Raw genomic sequence first — 23,297 nt, forward strand, 5'->3', positions numbered from 1 at the left:
TTAGCTAGTCATACCAAAAATAAATGAAAATATATGCAACCACTAAAAGTATAAAGTTTCGAAATTGCTGGCATTAAAAAAACTAATACATATCTATATTAACTATTTGAAAACACAAAGGACCACTAAATGCAAATTTTCTTCATGAAATTTTGACTCTTTTGCCCTTTATTTGATTTTGAAACACATAGAAAATTTTGAATTCATGACTATTGTAAGAATTATTTTTAATACAATATTATTATTCAAATTATATTAGAAAAATCTACCAATAATTTGAGGTAATATTTTTAAATTTATATAATATTTTAATTATTTTAAATATATTATATATATATATATATCAAAATTTATAAAAATATAACACATAGATAAATAAACAATGAAATAAATTTTTAAGATATGTCAATTTCTAATTTAAGCTGAAACAGTTTTTTGTTTGGTAAATAAATGTTATTTGCAAAAAAAAAAAAATTGTATTAAAATTTATTTATCATTCTTATTTATTGTGAAATAGGTTTAAAATTTACATAATTAAATTAATATAATATATATACATATAGTTTTTTTCTTGGTTGTTACATGGCAGAATTTGGTAGTCAAGGAAAAGAAAAAATTAAAAGTTAAGCAAGAATTGTTACTCCACCTAATATTTGGATCCAATTTAGTTTTTTACATTTGTTGATATAAATGTCTTTTTATGTGTAAATTTCACATTAATAATAGTTTAATTTATAAAGCTCTAAGCTACAACTTCTTTTCCATTATAGTCACTGACTTTTAACATATTATGATGGTTTTGCAAACAAACATGGACCATTTGACTTATTTATGGTGATAAGTTTTTGCAAGCACGTGAAGCAGTGTTTGTTAACAAAAACGTAAGATATTTTAACAAACCTTTATTTCAGAAAAATAATAAACATATATATATATATATATATATCTTTCCCATTTTATTTAAATATGATATTCTAATCTTTATGTTATTTCATTTCTGTTTTACTATAAACTTTTTATTCTCAGTCCATCATCCTTATTTATTTTACTAGGTACAACTTCTATCTCCACCACCGTCAATCACTGGTCATTAAAAGTATACATGTATACACAGTTCTATCAAATGACTACTCTCACAATGCTTTACTTTCTCACCATTCTGGAACACATTCATCTACACCTACAAGCCTTTCATGCACACACACATAAATTTAAATGACGTCCATCAAGTTTGAAACTCTTAGAATGAACACACAAGATTAAATTCATAACCGCCCACACAATGGATCAGACCAACCAATGCAGAGGATGCAACACACACACACACACTCTCACTGTATCCGTGTTGCTGCCGTCGACATGCAATCGAGAATGGCGAGAGCTTGGATATCGACAAAGCTATCAATCATATGTAGCCTGTAGAAACACCTCAAGAGTTTGAAGCCTAACCGATGCTATCTCATGCGCAAACCTCAAAAGCATCACAGAAACAGGAACCCAGACATGAGCTCTTATCTGTTTCCATGGCTAGAATCGGATGGTCCTCACTCGCTTCAGGTGTTTCTACAGTCCATATATGACGACAACAATTGCTGCTTCGGCAGAAGATCTTCGAGGCGACGCCACCAGCTGATCTAGATGTACGCTTCTGGAATTCGTGCATCATAGAGCCAAGAGTGGATTAACTAAGCATTACAATTTCTCCGGCTGAGCTCGGGTTGGCACTAGCTCTTCAGCAGCAGCAGCAGGAATGACAGGAGAAGGCATTAATAGCAATTGCATTGGCAAATATTAAGATGAAGCTAGACTCTCTCACTACTGGTCAATGGCAACGACACCGACACCTAGTTCATGCTTATATCGGAAGCAGGAATGCGACTGAACCCATAGTAGGTTGCTAGTGTGTAACCCAATCAAAGAGCAGCAAACTGGAAGAGACTGTTACCACTAGCTACTCCGAACCGCGAACCTGAGCATTTCGGGCAATGCTAACTCATGCACGAGAGGGGGAAGTGATTACACGAGTGTATATACCTCGAAGGCATTCGTCGCAATGTGTGGATAAGTGATCTAACCCCAACGTGTGTCCTTGGTGAGCTCACACAACCAATACCCAAACGCACAGAAACATGCACCCAGCGACAAGGAGATAAAATTGGGGAGCCAGTGCAGTCCGAAAAAGCTATAAATGACTGATGGTGCTGACCCTCATCTCCAGAGTTCAGCAAACGAGAAGATGACGGACCAAAAGCTTCCTATGCACCACAAGCTACCACCTGGAAACACACAATCTATCGCAGCGGCGTGAAAAACCAGGTCGTCCTGGGACGCTGGTGAGGTGCGGGACGCGATGGGGGAGGCAGTGTGAGCCTTCTATTTAAGTACTTCCACCGCAGCTGAGTGCTCATCGACAGGCTCTGTCCAAGCTCCAGCTCCCCATCGGTTCGCAACACACAGGCTGCCCGTGCCCCCAAAAATCAAATCCTCATCGAAACAATGGCTTGGTTCAACTCCGAGGTCCCACGTTTCCCGGGCAGCTAGCTCTGGGAGACGAAGAATGTTCCCACCGTACGGACGTCAACGGACGCATTGTTGACCATTATAAAACAGTTAACACCTTTAAGTTCTATTAATAAACAAGCAACCGAAGGAGATCATCATCTTTTTGTGACTACCGCAGTTGTAAGCGGAAACCTTGTTTTCTAGATCTAAGAGAAGGGTTTCGTTCGTTCGTTCGTTCGTGGCGTCACACATAAAATTTATAAAATTTATTAAATGCTTTTCGTGAAAATCGGCTGCCTTAGATATGCAATGAACGCAATTGAAATTCCCACGCAGATTGATTTTAAGCCCAGGAGTATATGATACCAGGTGGGCAACAATGTGTGCATATGTAATGACAACCTACGCGAATGGGTATCCGCACCTTCCTAAATAAGACCAGCTACAGCGAAATGAACTCGTCGTATTTATAGGAAGAGTAATCATGTATACCATGAGCACAATTGCAAATCCGGCCTGTCTCATTTGGCACCGAAGATTGACTTTCTGACTTGCCTTTATTTAAAATAAAAGCAAAAATTAGAAGGAAGCTGAATGGGTGCATCAGTGAATGATGAAGTGGGCCTGCGCTTCGATCCCAAAAGTTCTCATTCTCATCATCTGAAATTCAGAATATGGCATCTCAAGAAAGCGCTGCCCCGTGACGCAGAGCCGTGGTGTTTTTTCTTTTTAATACGCTACTGACAAGGCTGGCCCGGCTCATGCGTGCCCACTCCGTCATTTGGAAAGGTGTAGATTGTACCCGCACGATGGAGGCTCACGATCTGATCAGTACAAAATTTCCAGTCCCAGCTAAACTCGTCACTGCAGCTAGACAAACCTAAGTGTGAGGGAGAAGCACGTTTTCTTTTTTCTTTTTTCTTCTTTCTTCATACTTTCATATTTAAATAATTACATTGAAATTATTGAGGTGTTTCTCTTCAAATGGCTAGATTAAGCTTCTGAGCGAACAATGGTGAAGACTGGGCAAGTAGGCACGCCATGGGGTTGGGTGCGCGATCTCCAACCCGCCACCGGATGTTCACGATGAGATCACAAAAGATGGCATCTGCTTTGACTGGTCTAAGCCAACGTCTATTCACAAACAGATGGACAGATAATTGACCAGTGACGCAAGAGATTCGAGATGCACTTCCAACCCTCCGTTCCGGTATAACGTTGAGGGCAGCAACGGATACAGCGTCGTCTTAACACACCCTCTCCTCCTACCTATAATAATAACTCACACAGGCCGAAGAAAGCCCCATCTATTCTTCCATCTGCCAGTGAAACCAAAAGTCCTTTTTTCTACCCACTGATTACGTCCATAGGGCTGGAGCGTTGTCGATGAAAGCTGCAACCATGTGTCAGGCCTCAATCCAGGTGCAGCAGGACATATTCTCGCAGCCATCATGTAGGAGTGGACAGGACTAGATTTCAGCGCTGCAGTGCCCAACAAATTCCCACCCCTCACTACCTTCCGCTTCTTCGTCCTTCTCCCTCCCTTCCCTTCCTTGCCCATTCTCAGGTTATCTCCGTTCTGACTCACGGAGCTCAGTACAGCTTTTTCCCGCATCGCGAGCTAGTCCACCTATCGCCGCGCCCCACCTTGCTGAGCTGCAGTCAGCGGCAACGGACGCGCTTCCCATTCGTGGCTGGTGCTGCCATCGCCTGGTTCGAGGCCGGCAGCGACGCCGCCTTACTCTGCTTGCTGCAGTAGCACCACCACCATCACCATCGCCACTAGCTTCCATTCTATCTCGCCACCGTTGCTTCATTCCTTGCTTCCTCTGCTTGCTAGCTTCTATGTTTGTTTATATGTTTACTTATCTATCCATCTGTCTGTCTACCTATCTATCTATCTATCTATCTATCTAGTGTACTCTTTTGTGTTTTGTGTTTTTATTTTATTTTATTACAGATTGGTGAAGTGGGTGTGGTGGCGCAGTGAGAAGGTGCGAGGTAGCCATCGATTTCCAAGGCCACCCACCGTCCAGCTCCGTGCACCCTGGTGGTGGTAGTGGCGTCACATCCTCTAGTAAAACTTTGTCTCTCTCTATATATCTTTATATCTATCTATTTATTTACCTAATTTTATTTCTCTTGATGGTACCATTGTTCTCTTCAATCCCTTTGTCTCTTTCCCTCTCCCCCCTTTGTCTTCTTCTTCTCTTGGAAACATGTCCATTTCTAAAGCATGATTTTTGTGAAGTTGATGAGTTCAATGACAATTTTTTTCTTGTGATAGGATTTGGTGGTGTCTTTTTTGTTTGTTGTCTTTGTTATTTGTCTCACATGGTTCATTTTACTAATATTTTATATTAGTATTTTATATGTGTTGATTGATATTTAGATTTGTTGTGTTGGGATAATGTTTGTGATCCTTAACTAGTTTCTTATTTCAAAAGTATATATTAATATCTTTTTGAGTATTATAAATATTTTAAATATACACTTTTTTTCCCTAAAGATAATTCGTGTTAATTTTAATTAAATATTTTAATTGATAAAATATCATCAAATATATACATGACAACAAAATGATTATTATAAATAAATGTTTTAATTTGAAAATAGGATTTATCTAATACATTGAAGAAATAAAACATACTATAAAATAATTTTCATAATTCCTAATACCTATGGAGAAAACCTAAGAATATTATATTGAGTTTTTGCTATTTCTCTTAGTATTTTTATACTCTGGTATATAATTACACCACATTGTATTGTTTTTAAATTCCATTTAATTACTTAGTGTAATTGAGCATTAATTAGGTGATTTTCAAATTATATTTTGTCTCAAATCTTTTAAGTAGTTTTTTCATGTTTGAGGAGGTTTTTTAAAAAAGAAATCATTAATTTTTAAAGTAATTTGTCCATATTTTATTATACCTCTTTATATGATAGTTTTTGTGTGGTGATCATTCTATATCTCATTTTGAAGACATATTTACTTCGTTGAATCTTTAGGGTTTATAAGCAAAATTTATTACACAATGATCAAATCTTTTATAGGTATTTTAATTCTTGTATTAGTTAATATTGTTTTTGTCCACCAACCATATTAGATTATAGAGAAAATATTATATATAATTTTTTTTAAAGGTTTCTATTTCTAAAGATTAGATATCAATTTATATTGGAGCAGAGTAGTCTAATTCCAAATTTTACAAGCTTGAGGTCTCTCCTTAAATCTATGTATGATTGTATGAATTTTTTAGAAATTAATATAAATATTTGGTTTATTCAAATTGATTGCTTTTTAAGTGAAAATTTTAGCAAACAAATTGAAATCCAAAAAATGGCTTTGCATTAATAATTTAATATTAATTATATATGCATAGAATAAATATAAAATAATCATTAATATATAATTAAATATTCAGATTTAATATTTTAATATCTATTATAATTAAAAGAAAATAGATAATATTTTAGTATATTATTTTATTTTTCTAAATAAAACTATATTATCACTAAGAATTTGACTCAAACCTTAATTTGTTTTTTTTATTTTTATTTATTATAAATTTTTTAATATGACTTTATTTACAAAAAAAATCACATGACATGTCTAATTTGTTTTTATTTTTGCATTTTGTTTATATTTGAATGTTTTGTATTAGAAATTGAAACCAAAATTTATCAATTTTTATCTAATTATGTAAACCATGTTTGTGATTTTTAGTGATTTTAGAATTTGTGGATGTAATAGTTTGTCATGTATTGCTTCAACTAATTTTCTTCCCTTCTCACCTTTTAAATGATTGATCATTATAAGTTATGACTTATGAAATATTTTTTTTTAAATTTCAAAAAACATTGTCTTTACTAAGAATACATCTTAAGACGTAATTTGCTACCTGAACACTCTATAACATTGTGTAAAAACCTTGAAAGGTGCATGTAAGAAAGAATCTCTTCTAATTAAACCCTAAAACCGGCTCTTGTGAGAGATTCAAGGGGTGGAAAAATACTTCTAGTGCACAGCACCCACACAAGATCAGCAGAATGCTTTTTGTTTTGAGAAGTGCAACAACGTTTCGCAAAGACTCCACAGAGAAGGAGGAGGAGAAGTGAGGAAAGCGTGTGTACATGTACATGTACATGTATGTATGTGCATGTGTGTACATATGTAAGTGTGTGTGTGTGTATGTGTGTGTGGGCGGGTGTGTTTGCTTTTGTCACAATTTGTTGATGTAGTTGGTGTTGTTGAGGATGGAGCGATGCATGAGTCCGTGTCAGAGTGGATCGACGAAGGAGAGCATAGGGAAGCGTGGGCAGAAGCTCTAGCCATGTGGGGAGACAAGCAAAGCAGGCCGTGCTGTGGCGATGGATCGGCATTCTGTGGCCACGAATGGACTGACAGAGGCGGGCGAGCACCCATCCCCATTCGCTTGATTCCCAGCCTTACATCTTTCCTCACGACGAGAGGAGAGTGAGAGAGAGAGAGAGAAAGAGAGAAAGAAATAGAGTGTGCAACACAACACAACAAAAGAAGAAAACAAAGGGATTTTGCTTCTTCACGACGGCTGTTCGGCACGTCGTCCCGAGCCAGGAAAATTTCGCCACTGCTTGATGATTGGAGCTTTTCTGGCGATGTGCGCTCGCGTTCTTCCAGAAATTCTTCTCGATTCTCGCCGCTGGCTGACAGCGCCCATACTCCTCCGCTTGCGTTGGGTTCTTCCCTCAACATGCGCGTTGCAGGCCCCACGCTGACGCATGGCTCAGGGCTTGGAACTGTTTCATGAAACAATTGCACTGCTTCTCTCTCTCTCTCGCGCTCTCTCTCTCTCTTTTTCTCTCTTCGTCTCACAACTCTTCTTCTAGCTTCTTTCTAGGGAACCCCATCGAAGCATACATCCGCACTGGTATCGATGTAGCTCGATGAAAAATTCGCTCCATTCCTCACAAGCCCGAGGGTGCTCGTGTCCCGGGAGGACTCGTCGCTTTTTGTATCCTCCGCATGCTACTTCATTGCAAGTTGTTTGCAAGATTGAAGTTTGCCTTCATTATTCTGAGTATTTTCATTTGTCGAACAGAACTTGTATGTTCCTTCTTCAAGACATCAGTGTATCTTTTTGAAGTTTACCAAGTGATGATGCTGAAAATGTTGTCATTGTTGTCTGTTTAGCAGTAGTAGCAGTAAAGATTATTACTTTTTTCTTGATCAAGTTAGAGTTTCTACTATGAACTCAATCTCTTATCAACTGAAAAGATCGTGTTTCATTTAGTATTTGAGTCAAAAACATGTATCGAGTATATATATATATATATATATATTTTTTTTTTGTCGTAATTAGTTTTGGTAATGCATGTTGATTTTTTCATACTATCAATCTAATTGTATATCGAAGTCTCTTGAGTTTCTTCACAATTTGATTTGACTAGTCTATTTCAAGATTAATGTGTCCTACTCTAATTTGGTTCATCTAGTACAGGGAAACTAGTTTTTTAGAGAAATAAAATAAGAAATTAAATTAATAATAAATAAATAAATATATATATATATATATTTTCTTAGCAACAACAAATTGGGAATACTCAATGACCAAGAAAGTAAGGAATTGAGGCAACTAATCATATATTCTTGATTTGTAATATGCAACTCTTGTAGCCTCTTAAAGTAGGAACTTGCTTTTGAACAATTAGCAAGTAATGTAATACCAAAATCTTAAAAAAGAATTTGGACAAATTTTAAAATAAAACGTACTATTTGAAATTGACTTATCAAGTATAATAATAATAGTTAAAAATATACTCTAATTGTTTTTCTATAAAAAGAATACTAAAAACAATGCCAAGTACGTCCAAAAATCAACAAGTATTTGAATTAGGAAAACTAGGAATACATTGTTTAGTGGCCCCACTTCTTGGCCCCACTTCTTGAACATTGAGATAATCTACTGAAACATGTAAATCTTATGTTCCAAAATCAATAGCAAAGACGTAAACCCTTTTTTGTTGTGTGAAGCGTAAAAGCAAATGGGGTGCCACATAGGATAAGAGAGATATTGAAAAAGTCCACCGCAGAGATGTGTGACAACAGTCGACCATTCCAGTCATGATGGCTTCAAACCTCGTGAAAACGAATACTAGGTCAACAGGAGAAGACGTTCGAGGAGCATTTGTGAGAACATTGAATGGAGGGGACGGTTCAGATGAGTGCTGAAAGGACTTATAAGCTACCAGGGCTTGGTTTGATCTTACATGATACAGAATACCTCCACAGTTCCTTAACATAATCTACAACCGTAATGTACATGGCCCAAGCAAAAAATCAGTCGAAGAATACTTCACTTGAGCGTGTTGGGCTGACCTAGACATCGTTAACAAGTGGTATGATTGGGAGAATGAGATCTAAAATAGGATGGAGATCTGTGATAGTTAGCCGTGGCTATGAACTGAACCTGGGCGGACATACCCACACCCACACTATGCCTTAAAGAACTAACACAGTTTCAGGCATTAACTTTACTTTCATATCGAGCATCTTGCCTCTATCACGCATGCGTTCTATTCTCTGGATAACTGATTCAACAAACGTTAACTCCATTTGAGTTAGATTGCGAAATAGCAACCAAGTCTACCTAACATGCAAAGACAGATTGAAAACTTGCACATCAAAACAGCTCGATGGTAAGCATGAATTACACAATTGAAAGATGTTCTTTCATTCCTGTACGCTAGTGTGCTATGGAAGCCTTTGGCAATCCACTACTCACCGGGCTGAACTTCAAATATAACCACAATCTAAAAGAATAGAAAGCACAAAATTGTAATGTCAAGGTGTGGCCGTGGCGAATCACGAGTTCCCATTCGCTTTGTCCACAGGCAGTAAGGACTTAGACAAGACATAGCAATGTGGAGGCTCAATCCGTTTGTAGTAGTTCTTGATAGTGTCGGTAATCTCAAACCCAAACTGTCGGTAGAACTCTATCGCCTCGTCATTATTGATCTGGACGTGGAGATAGACCTCCTCAATGTTGGGATCATCCTTACAAAGTTCCAGAGCATTCTGAAGCAGCTTCGAGCCTGCGCCACAAAAAATTTGAGTCAGAATACTTGCCGTGGTGCAACAAGAATGGGTATGAGAGAAGGCCACCGGAGCTGGACTAAACAAAGGAATCACGAACGTTTCCTAAGAATTAAGTATCAGGCAAACATCCCCTTGGTTTTATACTAGCCCGATGATCCGGGCAGCTCACAACGTGGAGAACACAGCATTCGCAATGAACCACCACCTAACAGAGTTGAAGGACACCACGTCCAACAAAACAAATACAAAAAGTTCAACTGTGCAGAACCCCACGGGCAGGCTGTTTAGGGCAAGAAGCTTTCCACAAGTTCAAATAAAGAGCTCAACTGTACGTTGATTTACAAGCCAAAAACTTAAGAGCCACTCCGTGCAGAGGAACAATATAAGTTTTCAATCTTACGGCTAGTGTTCCTGCTCCACGTGTCGAAAAGTGCTACAACTCATGGCATACATACTACTCTCAGAAACCGACGCTTTATGACGAATTTTAATGTCGTAATCTTCCTATGCCAATCTTTGGTTTTCGAACCAACCTTTTCACTGGCCACTTCACAATTAACGTTCTTCATTGTAAATGATAACAGCACTTGCATCATCAAATGACACCAGTAAGGACAAAGTGCGCGATTCCAAATGTCGTCTCTAGGGTTAGCAATAACAACAATCATTCTCCAAAATAGGTATACTGTAAGAAAATCCGATCTCATCATGTTTCTTTCATACGAGAGGTGGAGAAGCATGTTGCCATGACTACTTGAAATATGCTTGTGACGTGCATACATACACAGCTTATTACAAACTTACCAATGCCTAGTCTGCGATAAGGGGCGAGTATTCCCAGGGTCATGATGTAGAGCCGCATCTTGCTACCATCTTTCTTTTCCAAGCGACAGGCAATCGATCCGACGCATATATCATTGTAATATGCTGAAAGAAGGTCATGAATCATCTCCGCTTAGATATCACATTACAGTGGTGGTTAAGAAAGCCATAATTCAGAAATCAGCAGCCAAGAAAAGCTAAAATCAAAGCAGCAACTCTACGAGGCAAATGAAAATCAAGAATAACCCAACACGGGCAACACCAAGGGGCACAAGTGGCTCAGCAAGTGAAGCATTAAGTGACATTGAACTAATAATTCACCAAAAAAAATCAGGAAAATAGTGTGCAGCTAGAGCTGTAAATGCAGGCATGATGAGGGACGACGTTGTAAACCTCCTCCAATTCTGTTTTATTCTATTATTAATCTTTAATTTGAGAACCTTTTCGTAAACAAATGAACGGAACTAGCGCAAATCAAGAGTAAACAAACGATCCGTCGAATCTTACCAAGCTTGGTGAAGTTTCCGGAGTTGAGCGCATCAGTGTAAAACTTATCCTGGTAAGAGACGGGGAAGATGGCAGTATTCAGCTTACGCAGCTGCATAACATTCTTGTCCCGCACAGAGTCGAAGGAGATCGACGCATCCTGCGCGCGTCCCATATCCTCTTCACTCCTCTCAAAACCTCCGCCCTCCCCCAACCAACAATCTCCAACCCCTAAAACAACCCACTAAACCTCCGCCCTCCCCCAACCAACAATCTCCAACCCCTAAAACAACCCACTAAACCTCCGCCAAAAACTCCAAAAGCTTGGAAACGACTTGCCTCTTCACCAATTCAAGAACAACACGATCTTGTCCAACTCCCCACCTGATTCCCTTGCGACTATTCGGCTACCCAATGAGTAACCCACTTACCACATCCACGACAGCTTTGATGACTGTAATGAAAGGCGTCTTTGCGTGTTTCCATACATAAAACCCTAGTTTTCGGTATAAAACAAATGGTAGTGACTAATTTACGGTGACCAAATATCAAATAAGAATCATTCAAGAGATTCGATGCCGGAACAGCCAAATGGCTTGCCGGAGAGTCTCTGAAACCGTCAGGCAAGGTGATGATCTGGCGGGGTCCGCCGGGACAGGCTCCTTCTTGGTTCGTTCTCGTTCATCCGATTGGGTTGCTAATGCTTTGCAAGTCTTCGACCCGACTCCATCGCATCTTCGAGTTGTAAACCCCTGCCTCGAATTGTGCTGCTACCTCTCGCGAGGCCAGCCTAGAATTGCCGTGTGGTGGTTTTGTCACAATAATTGGTGGTATGTCGCGATTGCTAACGAGCTTCTGTCAAATTTATCCTGTTTCGGGTTTTAATCGTGGGTACGCGTTGTTAAGGGAGCGTGGTTGGCGGGGGTCTTGATGTAGCTGTTTTCATATCGATCAATCGATATGAGGTGCTGTAGCTTTGGTGCGATCAATCGATTGTGGTGCTAGAGAAGACTTACGCTAGAACTTGCTTGTTTTGGATGATAGATTCTCGTCTGCTTATTACGACAACCTAAAGATTTTTTCTAGAGGGGTTTGCTGAAGCGAATTCCTCCCAGCTCTCTGGTTTGTGAAGGACGTGGTATCACCATGAGTTTTAACTTGTTTGGAAAGAAGAAAACTCCCGCAGGTTTTTGACTGCCATCATCACCGTGTTTGTCTAGTGATTTCTCTTTTCTTTTCTTTTCTTTTTTGGTGCGTAGCATGCTGTATGGGTCGTATTTTTTTCACCGTAGTTTGGGAACCCTAATTTTCGATTGCGATGTGTGGCTCTCGAACATCATGAATTGGAGACCTTTCTTCGCTAAGTGAGTGTATTGCATTTTTGGTTCTTTGGCACTACAGAACTTCTGCGGGAAAATAAGCGTGCACTTGATAAGTCCATTCGCGAGATAGAGCGCGAGAGACAAAATCTGCAGAATCAGGAGAAGAAGTTAATAGTGGAGATAAAAAAGACAGCCAAGCAAGGCCAAATGGTAGGTTCTAAATTTAATTGGAGGGAATTTCCTGGCTTTGTATACATGTTCTTACCGTTAGTTTGTGCTACTATTGATCAAAATCTCAATCATTTTCCGCTAAAATAGTATTAGCTTTTATGTTTAACTTTTCTCGTCGAAAAATAATTCGAGCGGAGGAATTTCATTCATACATGGTGCATGTATTAACAAGTCAACTTCGGACATGATCTTTCTAGGGCGCAGTTAAGGTGATGGCGAAGGATTTGATTCGAACGAGACATCAAATCACCAAATTTTATGGTCTTAAATCACAGCTACAAGGCATCTCCCTGCGCATTCAGGTTAGTGATGCTGCAGAGTTGATTTTTCTTCTGTACTATTTTCTTTTCCTTTTGCACAAAGCAGTAAGAAAGCACTGTTTTGCATCTTCGAAGACGATAGGAACATCATGATTATCGTTGATCTTTTTTACTTGGATTTGGCAGACATTAAAGTCGACCCAGGCTATGGCCGAAGCTATGAAGGGGGTCACAAAGGCTATGGGTCAGATGAATAGGCAGATGAATTTACCTGCACTTCAGAAGATTATGATGGAATTCGAAAGGCAGAATGAGAAGATGGAAATGACAACTGAAGTTATGGGCGATGCTATTGACGATGCTTTGGAAGGTGATGAGGAGGAAGAGGAAACTGAAGAGCTTGTGAGCCAAGTACTTGATGAAATTGGCATTGATCTCGACTCTCAGGTAACCAAGCTCTCTCTATTACTTCGTTACCGTACAGGTAGCCCTTTTCAGTGTTGTAGGTTGTCCGTCATCAAGCGTGAATGCCCGAAGGAGTTGATGTTCTCTGTTTGTATCATAGATGATTAGTGATGTTTAGAATGAGCTCTTTTAATCTCGCTAACATTTTACCTGCGTGAAGTATGACGTCTCGTGGTCCATCTTGCACTTTCAAGCTTCTCTAACTTTCATTTTGGTTTGGATGAATTTCAGTTGATGACGGCTCCAGCTCATGCAACAGAGCCTCAAGTACAAGCTACACCGTCCAAAGTTGCTCAACCTCAGGGAGCAGGAGGTTCAGCATCGGATGATGGGGGAATTGACAGTGACTTACAAGCTCGTCTTGACAACTTACGCAAAATGTGAATTCTCTATTCGACTAGAGATTACGCGTTGCTTCTTTACGGCAACCACCCAACTTTAAACTAGTTCCTTAGGATGTCCAAAACAATTGTTTACGAGATTTTCTAATACGAGTGGCCCATAGCTGTGGATGTCGCTGTGGCACAAGGAAACTTGATCATTGTTTATATTAGCTACCGGTATGATACGGGTACTATCTTTTACAGCTGGATCATTGCACTTGTTTGTTGCTGAGTATTCTCTAAAATAGATGAACATATTTGGGTTCATTCTACACTTGTTGAAATCTTCTATCTAGCTGCTTAGAGAATTTTTAAATTACGGGTTCAATTCTCAGGTTATGCTTGTGGCACGCAAACCTTGTACAGTTGCAAGCAGCGAACATTTGAATTAATGGAGCGACCTTCTATTCAATGCCTGAATTGGTACAGACGTGGTTCAACTAGATACCCATTCATGAGAGTTATTCACTGTTACATTCGTTGTGATGTAAATCACACACCCACAGCGTCCTCAACGATATTTCCACTCAATACCCGACCTTTGTGCCAAGTTCAAACAATGCTCTTTCGATATAACAAATCACTGTAACCTTCATATTGCACTGTCTATCTATAAAACTCCTAATCTAGTTCATCGACTGTTGGAAGTTCATCTTTCGAGTAAACGAGAGAGTGTTGGGTAAATTTTTATGAGGTAACCAGCAATATCGAAATGCTCCCAATCTTAGGCAGAGAACCTCAGGACTACATCAAAAAATTGGAAGGCCACATCCAGCCTTATCTTTTGTAAGTGTGAGTCTATTGAAGGCTTTTAAAAAGGTAACATAGTTTTTTTTTATTTTTTTTATTTTTATTTTTATTTTTAAACTAAACATGAGTTTGATAAAAATGTAATTCATGTAAGAGAATAATGTTTGTCCAACTTTTTTTATTTTTTATATTTTTTATATTTTTTTATTATTAATGATAAATGCTTTGTAGAAAGAAAACAACTTTCAAAACAATTTTTTTAATAGCTTAAATAACAAGAATAATTTATACTACCTTAATATAAGGTTAAAATCTTGAAAGATCATATTTATTTTTAAAAGGTAAAATACAATAAATAAGAAGATTTCCACACCAACTACTAGTTTTGAGTTGGATTACATGTAACTTAATTTTAATAAAGGTTGCAAGGGCTACATTTAGATTTAAAAAAACTAAAAGAAAGACAAAGTTATGAATTAGAAAAAATAGTCTAAATTCATAAACAATTTGAAGAAAAAAAATTGTATTAACAATAATAGTAATAAGAACCTTTGGCCTTATACTAGGCTTTTAATACTATTTTTTTTTTTTTTTTTTTTTTTTTTTACTCTTTATATATGCATGCACATATAATCTTTGATCTTGTAGTTATTTATAGTGTTTTAATTAATTCCATGTGGCTAGCACTCTTAAAAGCCAATCTAATGTATTCTACTTTTAAATTCAAGACATTTGGTTCTTGGATTAGATATCTCTAACTTGCCTATATCATGATTAAGAGTATTATCAAGAATGTAGTAATCTATACTTGGGCATGTTATGGGGCATGTTATGGGGCATGCTGCTACTACAAGTATAAGACTTAGATCTTAAATCTTGAAAGGGGTCTTGGAAGGAGGTTTTGAAGGTCTTTTATTTCTTATTCAAGTCTTGTATTGTTTAAATACTTACAAAATCCATAATTTTTTTTTTTTTTTTTTTTTTTTTAAATTAATTTTTTAGAAGAATTGAAGTGTTTGTTTTTTTCCTTGTAGATGAGTATACTTTTATGATATATATATATATATATATATATATATATATATATATATATATATTATAATTATTGTGGATTTTTTGCTATTTATATAAGAATTTTTCTATAAGTTATAATTTGAAAAAGATCCTACTTCATATATAAGTATAAGGTAATTGGATTATTTAGATTATTCAAATGATTTATAAGGATTTTTTAGATTGCTAAGATGTTATAATAGATGATTTACACCACAACAACATAAGCTCTAGAAGGTGTGTAGTGTATCTTAGCAATTGACCTTTATATTCTTGGTACTCTCAAAATATTTTCATGTTAGATTTTAATACTACATTAATAGTTGTAGATTGTAGTGCAAACTTGTTCTCTCATTTTGACGCCTTTTATGCTTCTTAGGCTAAATCTTGGTAAAAAAGAGCTAATTGATGCAACCATTGATGAAAAATAAAAACAAGAGATTTGGATATATAATAAGAAGGTTAGTTGCATAGATTTGGAGCAATAGTAGTAAGTTGATTTTATATAATAAGATAATATGGCAAGATGAAAAAAATTGATAGATAAATAAGAACTAAATGATTCAAGGATTCTTTTTTATGTAATCTTGTACTCTATTTTAGATCAACCTTATACAACATTCCAAACTTGTCTTGTGATGCATATCAAATCAACCTTGTGTTATATTCTAAATTAGTCTTTTGCTGCTTTGACATCAAACTTGTGCTATAATTTTAATTAGATTCACCATCATTTATAAAGATTTTAGTATTGAATAAAAAACCATTTATTTTCCATAAAGCCTTATGTAGAGAAATTAATTTGCATAATCTTTATATTATTTAATGTATGATTAATATACTTCTTGGAAATTGAGATAATTAATAGGATTATTGATACTTTTATATATGAACTATTGTTGCAATGGTCATTATTTACTAGTCATAACAATCATCTAAAGAAATAATGAAACTTAATTTGAATGATCTAACTACAATTTTGCAACAAATTTGAATTAAAAGAGAAACTATAGAAAAAAATTAAATTGAAGAAATGAGAAGATAAGTGAAAGTTGTAGTAGGCATATTTAGAACCACACAAGAAATTACTATAACAATCCTTAAAGTTATTTTTTTACATATTTTTACTCAACCACCATCTCCAATACAATCAATATCCTTTATTTTATTTCTATCGATAGCATAAATGATAAGCACCAAATAATAGAGTGAACTAGGCACCAAGGTGTTATGACCTTGATTTATTAAATATTGAGGGAAAAATAGAGGCTACAAGACAATGCAAGCATTAAAAATACAATGATGGAACTATAATTTTTTAAAAGCCAATAATTGTGGATTTGTAAGATTTAAAGACTTTTTGATAGAAGAAGATATTATAGTAGTAAAGAATGAAGGAATGAGATGATACATAAAGTGAATCTAAAATTTTAAGGTGTCCATATTATTATTTTTATATTTACTTGGAGTTTATTGGATTTTGAAGTGATAATTGTTATATCTAAACTATTCAATATAAGAAAAATATTTTTTGGTTAAAAAAAACTATTACCATAGTAGAGCAATAAAATCAAAGTATTATAAATTTTAAAATTATAAATTATATTTACTACCATATATAGAGAAGAAAAAAAAAGTCTATGTAGAATTTGTACACTTTTTAGTTTGAAATTTTAAGCTTGAGCTATCTTATGGTATAACAAGAAGTAGTAGGCTTTATTTATCTAAAGAAAAGATAATTAGCAATTAGATAGTAGTTTTTAGAAGTAGATGAAGAAGTAGAAATATATAAAGATTTGACATCACCTAGGATATAAGATTTTATCTTTTTTTTGAAAAAATAAAATAAAAAAAAGTTATAGATCTATTTTGTATTCTAACAATCAAGAAGAGATGGCTTTTGTTTATAGAAGAACTTAAAAAATATAAATATTTTGTATAGTAGTGGAAACTATTAAACTTAATGAATTTAGCATTGAGTTTGAGGTTTTGTGCAATAGCTAGTATAAGAGAAGATTGAGATGTAATTCTTGTAGTATATGGAAAGCTCTATTCTAATATTAAGAAGGTACCTATGTGAGTCTTATCAATGCATCTTAATTTGTAGATTAATTAAAATATAATTTTAAATTTTTTTAATATTAAAATATAAATCTTAAATAATTTATTATATTATTTAAGTATTTATTAGAATTTAAAAGTTTTATGAAAAGTCTTATGATTTGTTTTTATTAAAATAGAATCTTGGTAAATCTTAGAAGTAATTATCTTAGTTGATTTAGTATTTTTATCTATTATTGAGTTATTAATATTTATTTATTTATTTATTTATATTAATTTCTAAATTAACCTTTTATTTATATTTATTATTTATAAAAAACATATAAATATTATTTAGAAGTTAAAAAAAGCATGAGAAAGAATCTCAATTTTTTTATCTATTTATTAAGAAAATAAGATTTTTAGTTGATTTAAATTTATTTTAATAGTATGATTTTTTTTAAGGTATGAAAAATAGCTTTGATTTGATATTAATATTTTAGAAATATTATATAATTTATTTTTAATTATTTATAAATATTTAGAGTAATTTTTAAGTCTTTAGTAAAAATAAATTTTATTACTTTGGAAGACCATTTTGAAGAAATAGAGTAAGATTTGAAGACTATTTAAGATAATTATTCTTATTAGATATTTTAAAAAAGTACGATGAAGTAAAAATTAAAAAAAAAAAAATGCTAGTAGAAATAGAAAGACAAACAACTAGTATAATCCTTATAATAAGATAGGTATTAGGGACCATATACAAGACAAGGATTCAAGACCAAGAATTGGAATTAGCTTGACATTAGAACAACAATTGGGTACAAGGCAAGAAGGTCCTAGCAAGACTACAAGAAGTAAGTTGTCAATATTGATGATCTCCTCAGCCTCGACTCCTATATATACTAGGTCCTAGGAAGCTTCTTGCGAAGTTTCTATGAAGTTTGGAAATAAAGCAAGCCTAAGATTTCACTTTGATAACTTTCTAAATCATCCAAAGCCTCCTAAAATCTCTTAGGATCTCCTATGACTTTTTATAATTTTCTTAGAATCTATTGGAACCTTTTGGAACCTTCTTGGAAGCCACTGAAATCTTCTAGAATCTTTTGAAACCTTTAAGAACCTCCTAGAATATTTTAGAGCCTTCTTAGATTCTATTGGAACCTTTTGGAACCTTCTTCAATTATATATCCATGACATCACCTTCTCTTTTAGCTTCAAGGTCTTCGAGAAGCAATATTGTAGCAAGTCAATATATGTATAAGAAGTTGAAGTTCTTTTGCATGGTGTCCGTTATATATTCTAGTTATTTTTTGTGAAGTAAATGGTTTATAGGCCCTTGGAGCCATCAATAATATCCCAAGCATTCTACTTGTAACCAAGCATGAACTTCGGTATCTTCATTATGGAATTATTCTGCAAACACTCCTTCTGGACATCCTTCATAGACAAGTTCTACCTCAAATACAATTGTCAGCAACCTATTAGATGGTATTCTTTGACGTCTTTGTGGTACAAGTCGCTCTGTATCTCGGAGTCGTCTCCATGAGCTACTCGGTTGAGATGGTATGACCGACAGGGTGTCTATCTCTTGACTATTCATATCATATAAAGTAAATAAAACCAAAATAATATAAATAAGCTATGGTTGTGATTTTGAACTACTGACTTACAATGTTCTAAACATTTGAAAAAACCTCCTCTTTAGAGGTTGCCTCTTTTCCTTCTTTATGAAGCCAAGAACTAAGAATCTTTATAGTTAAGCCATCTTACCAAGCTACTATTTTTTATTTTGCCACTTTTAGTGTGGATAAATATCGTTGATGGAACCTTTGAACCTTCATTTGTGCATTTACAAGGTTGCCAATTGATTCCCATGTATGATCATTGATATCATATCCATGCCAATTGATTAAATATTCAAGCCTTTCATGTCTTATTCTTGAATATAATACCTCTTCTACGTCAAATTCAACATGATCATTGATTTCAACCATAGGAAGTGGAGGTTGTCTTTGACATGATATGATTGATTCTTTATACCTTTTCAAAAGTGAAACATAAAAGATTAGATGAATCTTTATGGATGAAGGTAATTCCAAGTGATAAGTTATATTATTAATTTATTTTCGAATCACAAATGGTTCCAACCTTCAGTAGTCTAATTTATCACATAGCTTGTTGGTTTTTATATTATGTCAAAGAAGCCACACTTTGTCACCAACTTGGAATGGAGGATGTTCCTTCTTCAATTCATCTACCAATAGCTTATAACAATGTTGAGTCCTTTCTAAGTGAGTCTTCATGGTTGCTTAAAGTTTGGCCATCTTCGTAGCAAATTCCTCTGCTGCTGGATTTGCTAACTTTGAAGGCTCTATCATATCCAAATTTGAAGGCTCTATCATATCCAAATTTGGATGATGACCATATTTTGAATAGAATGGCATTTGTTATGTAGATGCATGGATTGTATTGTTATATGTAAATTCTGCCAACAACAAGTAGGAAGTCTAATCGTTTTGTTGATTTTTCATGGTATACTTCAAATATTGCTCAAGAATTTAATTGAACTACTCCATTTGGACATTAATTTGATAGTAGAAGGCAGAGAAAAGGTAAATATCAAACTTAAAAATCTTAAAGAGTGTCTTTTAAAACCTTGATACAAATTGTGGCCCACGATCCAATAAAATGTCGTCTGACAATCTATGGTAATGATAGACATTGTCAATAAAAAGTCTTGTCATTTCTTCACCAATAATTGACTTCTTGTAAGGTATAAAATGTGCCATCTTCGTCAATCAATCAAAAACTACAAAGATAGTGTCAAATGAGCTTGATGGTGGGAGATTTGTAATGAAATCTATAGAGATAGATGACCATGTTGTCTTGGAATAGGAAGGAGTTGAAGAAGTCCATATGATCGATGTTGAGGATTTTTTGACCTTGAACAAGTATCATATGATAGTACAAATTTCTCGATGTCCTTCCACATTTTAGGCCACTAAAAATCTCCAGAAAAAAGTTCCAAGGTCTTATTGAATCTGAAATGTCTGGCTATTGAAAAGTCATGGTGTATTTGAAGAACACACAAGCAAATTGGTCCTTCAAGAATAAACAAACCTTCTTCAAAGAATAAGAGGTTGTCTTCATACTTGAATTTAGAAGATTCTTCAAGAAGGTTGTTTGCAAGATGCTTGATATTAAGAACAAGAAGGTTTGTATTTAAGGCTTTAAGAACCTAATCAAGAAATGATAAATCCATAGGCATTAATACATTGGTTGCTCAAAGATGAGATTACTTAGGTTTTAACAAGGTTTCTTGTTGTTGATTATATGTTACCTTACCTTCTTTTGGTTCAAGGTAAGAACGTCTTAATAATACATCTGATAATCTTTATTGACTCTCAGGTCAATACGTGATACAAAAGTCAAATTGTGATAAAAATATACTCTAATATGTTTAGTAATAGCTCAAAACTCAGGCTAATATGAAGTATTTAAGATTCTTATGATCTGTATATATAGTCACCTGATGAGAGGTGTCTTCAAGAAAGTGGCGCCATTCTTGGAAAAAATCTACAATAGCAAGCAACTCTTTATTGTGAATTTTGTAGTTGATTTCTATTGCTAAGAATTTTCTAAAATAGAATGCAATTGGATGAAATTTTCCATCTTCTCCATATCACAATAAGACTACTTCAAATGCAAAGTCTGAGGCAGTGGTTTCTATAAAATAGGGCTTGTTGAAATCTAGATATATCAAAATTAGAGCTATTATAAAAGTATCTTTTAAACTTTGAAAAGCTTTGTCTATTTTGGGGCCTCAATCTATTTTTTCCTTGCATATCAATAGTGTAAGTGGATCAACAAACTTAGAGTAATTCTTAACAAAAATCTTGTAGAAGTTTATAAATCCAAGAAAGCATTAGACATCACGTACAATTTTTGGCTTTGCCTAATTGATGATTGCTTGTACTTTCTTTGGATCCATAAAAATGCCTTTGTTGGAAATAATATGTCCAACAAATTCGACTTGAGGTGCATAAAATATACAATTTTTTAGTTTTGCATATAGCCTAGCACTTCATAGTTTTTCTAATACAAGGAGGACATATTTTTTGTGGTCTTCTAGATTCTTGCAAAAGATTATAATGTCATCTAAATACATCACAACAAAGTTGTTAAGATGCTCATAAAATATGTCATTTATTAAGTGTTGGAATATGATTGGAACATTGATAAGTCTAAAAGGCATGACATTGTATTCAAAATGTCTAAACGTGGTGTGAAATGCTGTTTTCCATTCATCTCCCTCCTTAATGCATACCAAGTTATATGCGCCTCATAGATCAATCTTCATAAAGATCTTTGCTTGGCTAAGTTGATCAAGAAGTCTAGATATCAATGGCAATGGATATTGATTCTTTACTGTGATTTTATTAAGACTGCAATAATCGATACACATTCATAAGGATCCATCTTTCTTCTTCACAAATAATATTAGAGTACCAGCTAGTGACTTAGAATATCAAATAAAATTCTTAGCTAGATTTTCCTCAATGTACTCTTTTAAAGTCACAAGCTCATTCTGGAATAAATTATAGATTGATCCAAATGGTGGTTGAGCAGCTTCTTAAAGATCAATTGCATAATCATAAAGACGATGCTTCAATAGGATGTCTGCATTTTTTTTTTCAAATACATCTTTAAAATTCTTATATGCCTCTCAAATTAATGTTGTAGCAACCATGAGTTTCAATTCTTGATTTGCATAGACAACAAATATAGTACCTTGTTTGATTGCCCTCACAAATGTTCTAGCTCCAATAAATAAAAGTTGTTTAAGTTTTGGCTTATTGGATGTTAAAAGCTTTTTCATAGATCTGGGAGTTCTATGATCTACTAGAAGAAATTCTAACTTTTGTGATACTCAATCTAACTGTAGATTATATTTTTCAAGCCATAAGAGTCCTAAAATGACTATACTTGATAGTGATCTAATGATGTTGAACACTACTTAGCTACTATAGTTGTCCAAGATTATTTCTAATAGAATCATTTCACAAGTGACGTCTCGAAAGGATAAAGTTCGACTATCTATTAGATCTACATGTATGACTTTGGATTTTTTGACTATAAATTTTTTGTGTGATCTAGAAAATTCTTCATCAATAAAACATGCAGAGGCTCCTAAATCAAATAATACATGACAATCTAGTTTTGTTACTCCTAATTGTATAGGTATAATAAAACAACGAGAAGGTTGGCAGAGAATACAAGATCTTTTTTGATTTATTGTAGTTAAGAATCTAGCTGCATGATCCCTATTGTAATTGGATGCCCTCGTTTCTCTAAAATGCTTTGTATGATGTGGCCGCACTCCTCATTTGATATGTACACTAGTATTTCTCTGAATAATTATTAACCTTATGGCCAAGTTTTTCACAATATAGAAATAGGCCCAGTTCCCTTCGATGTTTTTTTTCTTGCTCAATTAGAGGTTTGAAGTGAACTACATCAATCTGCATAACTTTTGCTTCTAACTGCTCATTAGAATTGAATGGTGAAGGAGCTGCAAAATAATTACTATATATATGTGGCATAATTAAAGAATATTTATCTTATCATTGTTGAAATAAATGGTTATCACACTTCATAGCTTGACTAATGGCTTCATTGAGTGTTAGAGGATTTAGCATAGACAACAATAACTTCTTGATATTGTCTCTCAATATCCAATGAAATTGGCTCATCAATGCATCTTCTCTCTAATTTATTTTATATTCTAATTTTTGGAAATCTTAAGCATACGTTGATGCAGAGGGGGTTCCTTGTCAAAGGCTTCAAATTTTAGTTGTTGAAGAACGAATCTTATTATGTTCACCAAATGCTGCAA

At 34.7% G+C, this 23,297-nt stretch overlaps 2 protein-coding genes and 1 long non-coding RNA gene across 4 annotated transcripts; 1 reads left to right on the forward strand and 2 right to left on the reverse strand.

The window, feature by feature from the left end:
* Positions 1 to 887: 887 nt before the first annotated feature.
* On the reverse strand, positions 888 to 2,562 carry LOC141046074 (uncharacterized). Its single transcript, XR_012218773.2, has 2 exons — positions 2,035 to 2,562; positions 888 to 1,730 (listed from the first exon to the last, which is right to left on the reverse strand). It is a non-coding gene; the product is annotated as an uncharacterized LOC141046074 (long non-coding RNA).
* A 6,590-nt stretch (positions 2,563 to 9,152) lies between these two features.
* On the reverse strand, positions 9,153 to 11,541 carry LOC112290739 (uncharacterized). Its single transcript, XM_024537378.3, has 3 exons — positions 10,913 to 11,541; positions 10,388 to 10,510; positions 9,153 to 9,579 (listed from the first exon to the last, which is right to left on the reverse strand). Exons 1-3 carry the CDS (start codon positions 11,064 to 11,066, stop codon positions 9,350 to 9,352), a joined length of 507 nt encoding a protein of 168 aa, XP_024393146.1. The 5' UTR covers positions 11,067 to 11,541; the 3' UTR covers positions 9,153 to 9,349.
* A 90-nt stretch (positions 11,542 to 11,631) lies between these two features.
* LOC112290738 (vacuolar protein sorting-associated protein 2 homolog 1) lies at positions 11,632 to 13,819 on the forward strand. 2 transcript variants are annotated; one of them, XM_090255243.1, is made up of 6 exons: positions 11,632 to 11,782; positions 11,936 to 12,077; positions 12,293 to 12,423; positions 12,642 to 12,746; positions 12,891 to 13,151; positions 13,401 to 13,819. In XM_090255243.1, exons 2-6 carry the CDS (start codon positions 12,038 to 12,040, stop codon positions 13,551 to 13,553), a joined length of 690 nt encoding a protein of 229 aa, XP_090111369.1. In that variant the 5' UTR covers positions 11,632 to 11,782; positions 11,936 to 12,037; the 3' UTR covers positions 13,554 to 13,819. The 2 variants fall into 2 exon arrangements, with proteins under 2 accessions (XP_090111369.1, XP_024393143.1); XM_024537375.3 differs by having other exon boundaries at positions 11,632 to 11,721.
* Positions 13,820 to 23,297: the final 9,478 nt, after the last annotated feature.

The sequence above is a fragment of the Physcomitrium patens genome, chromosome 13 (genome assembly GCF_059467195.1).
Source record: "Physcomitrium patens ecotype Gransden chromosome 13, ASM5946719v1, whole genome shotgun sequence".
Lineage (NCBI taxonomy): Eukaryota > Viridiplantae > Streptophyta > Bryopsida > Funariales > Funariaceae > Physcomitrium > Physcomitrium patens.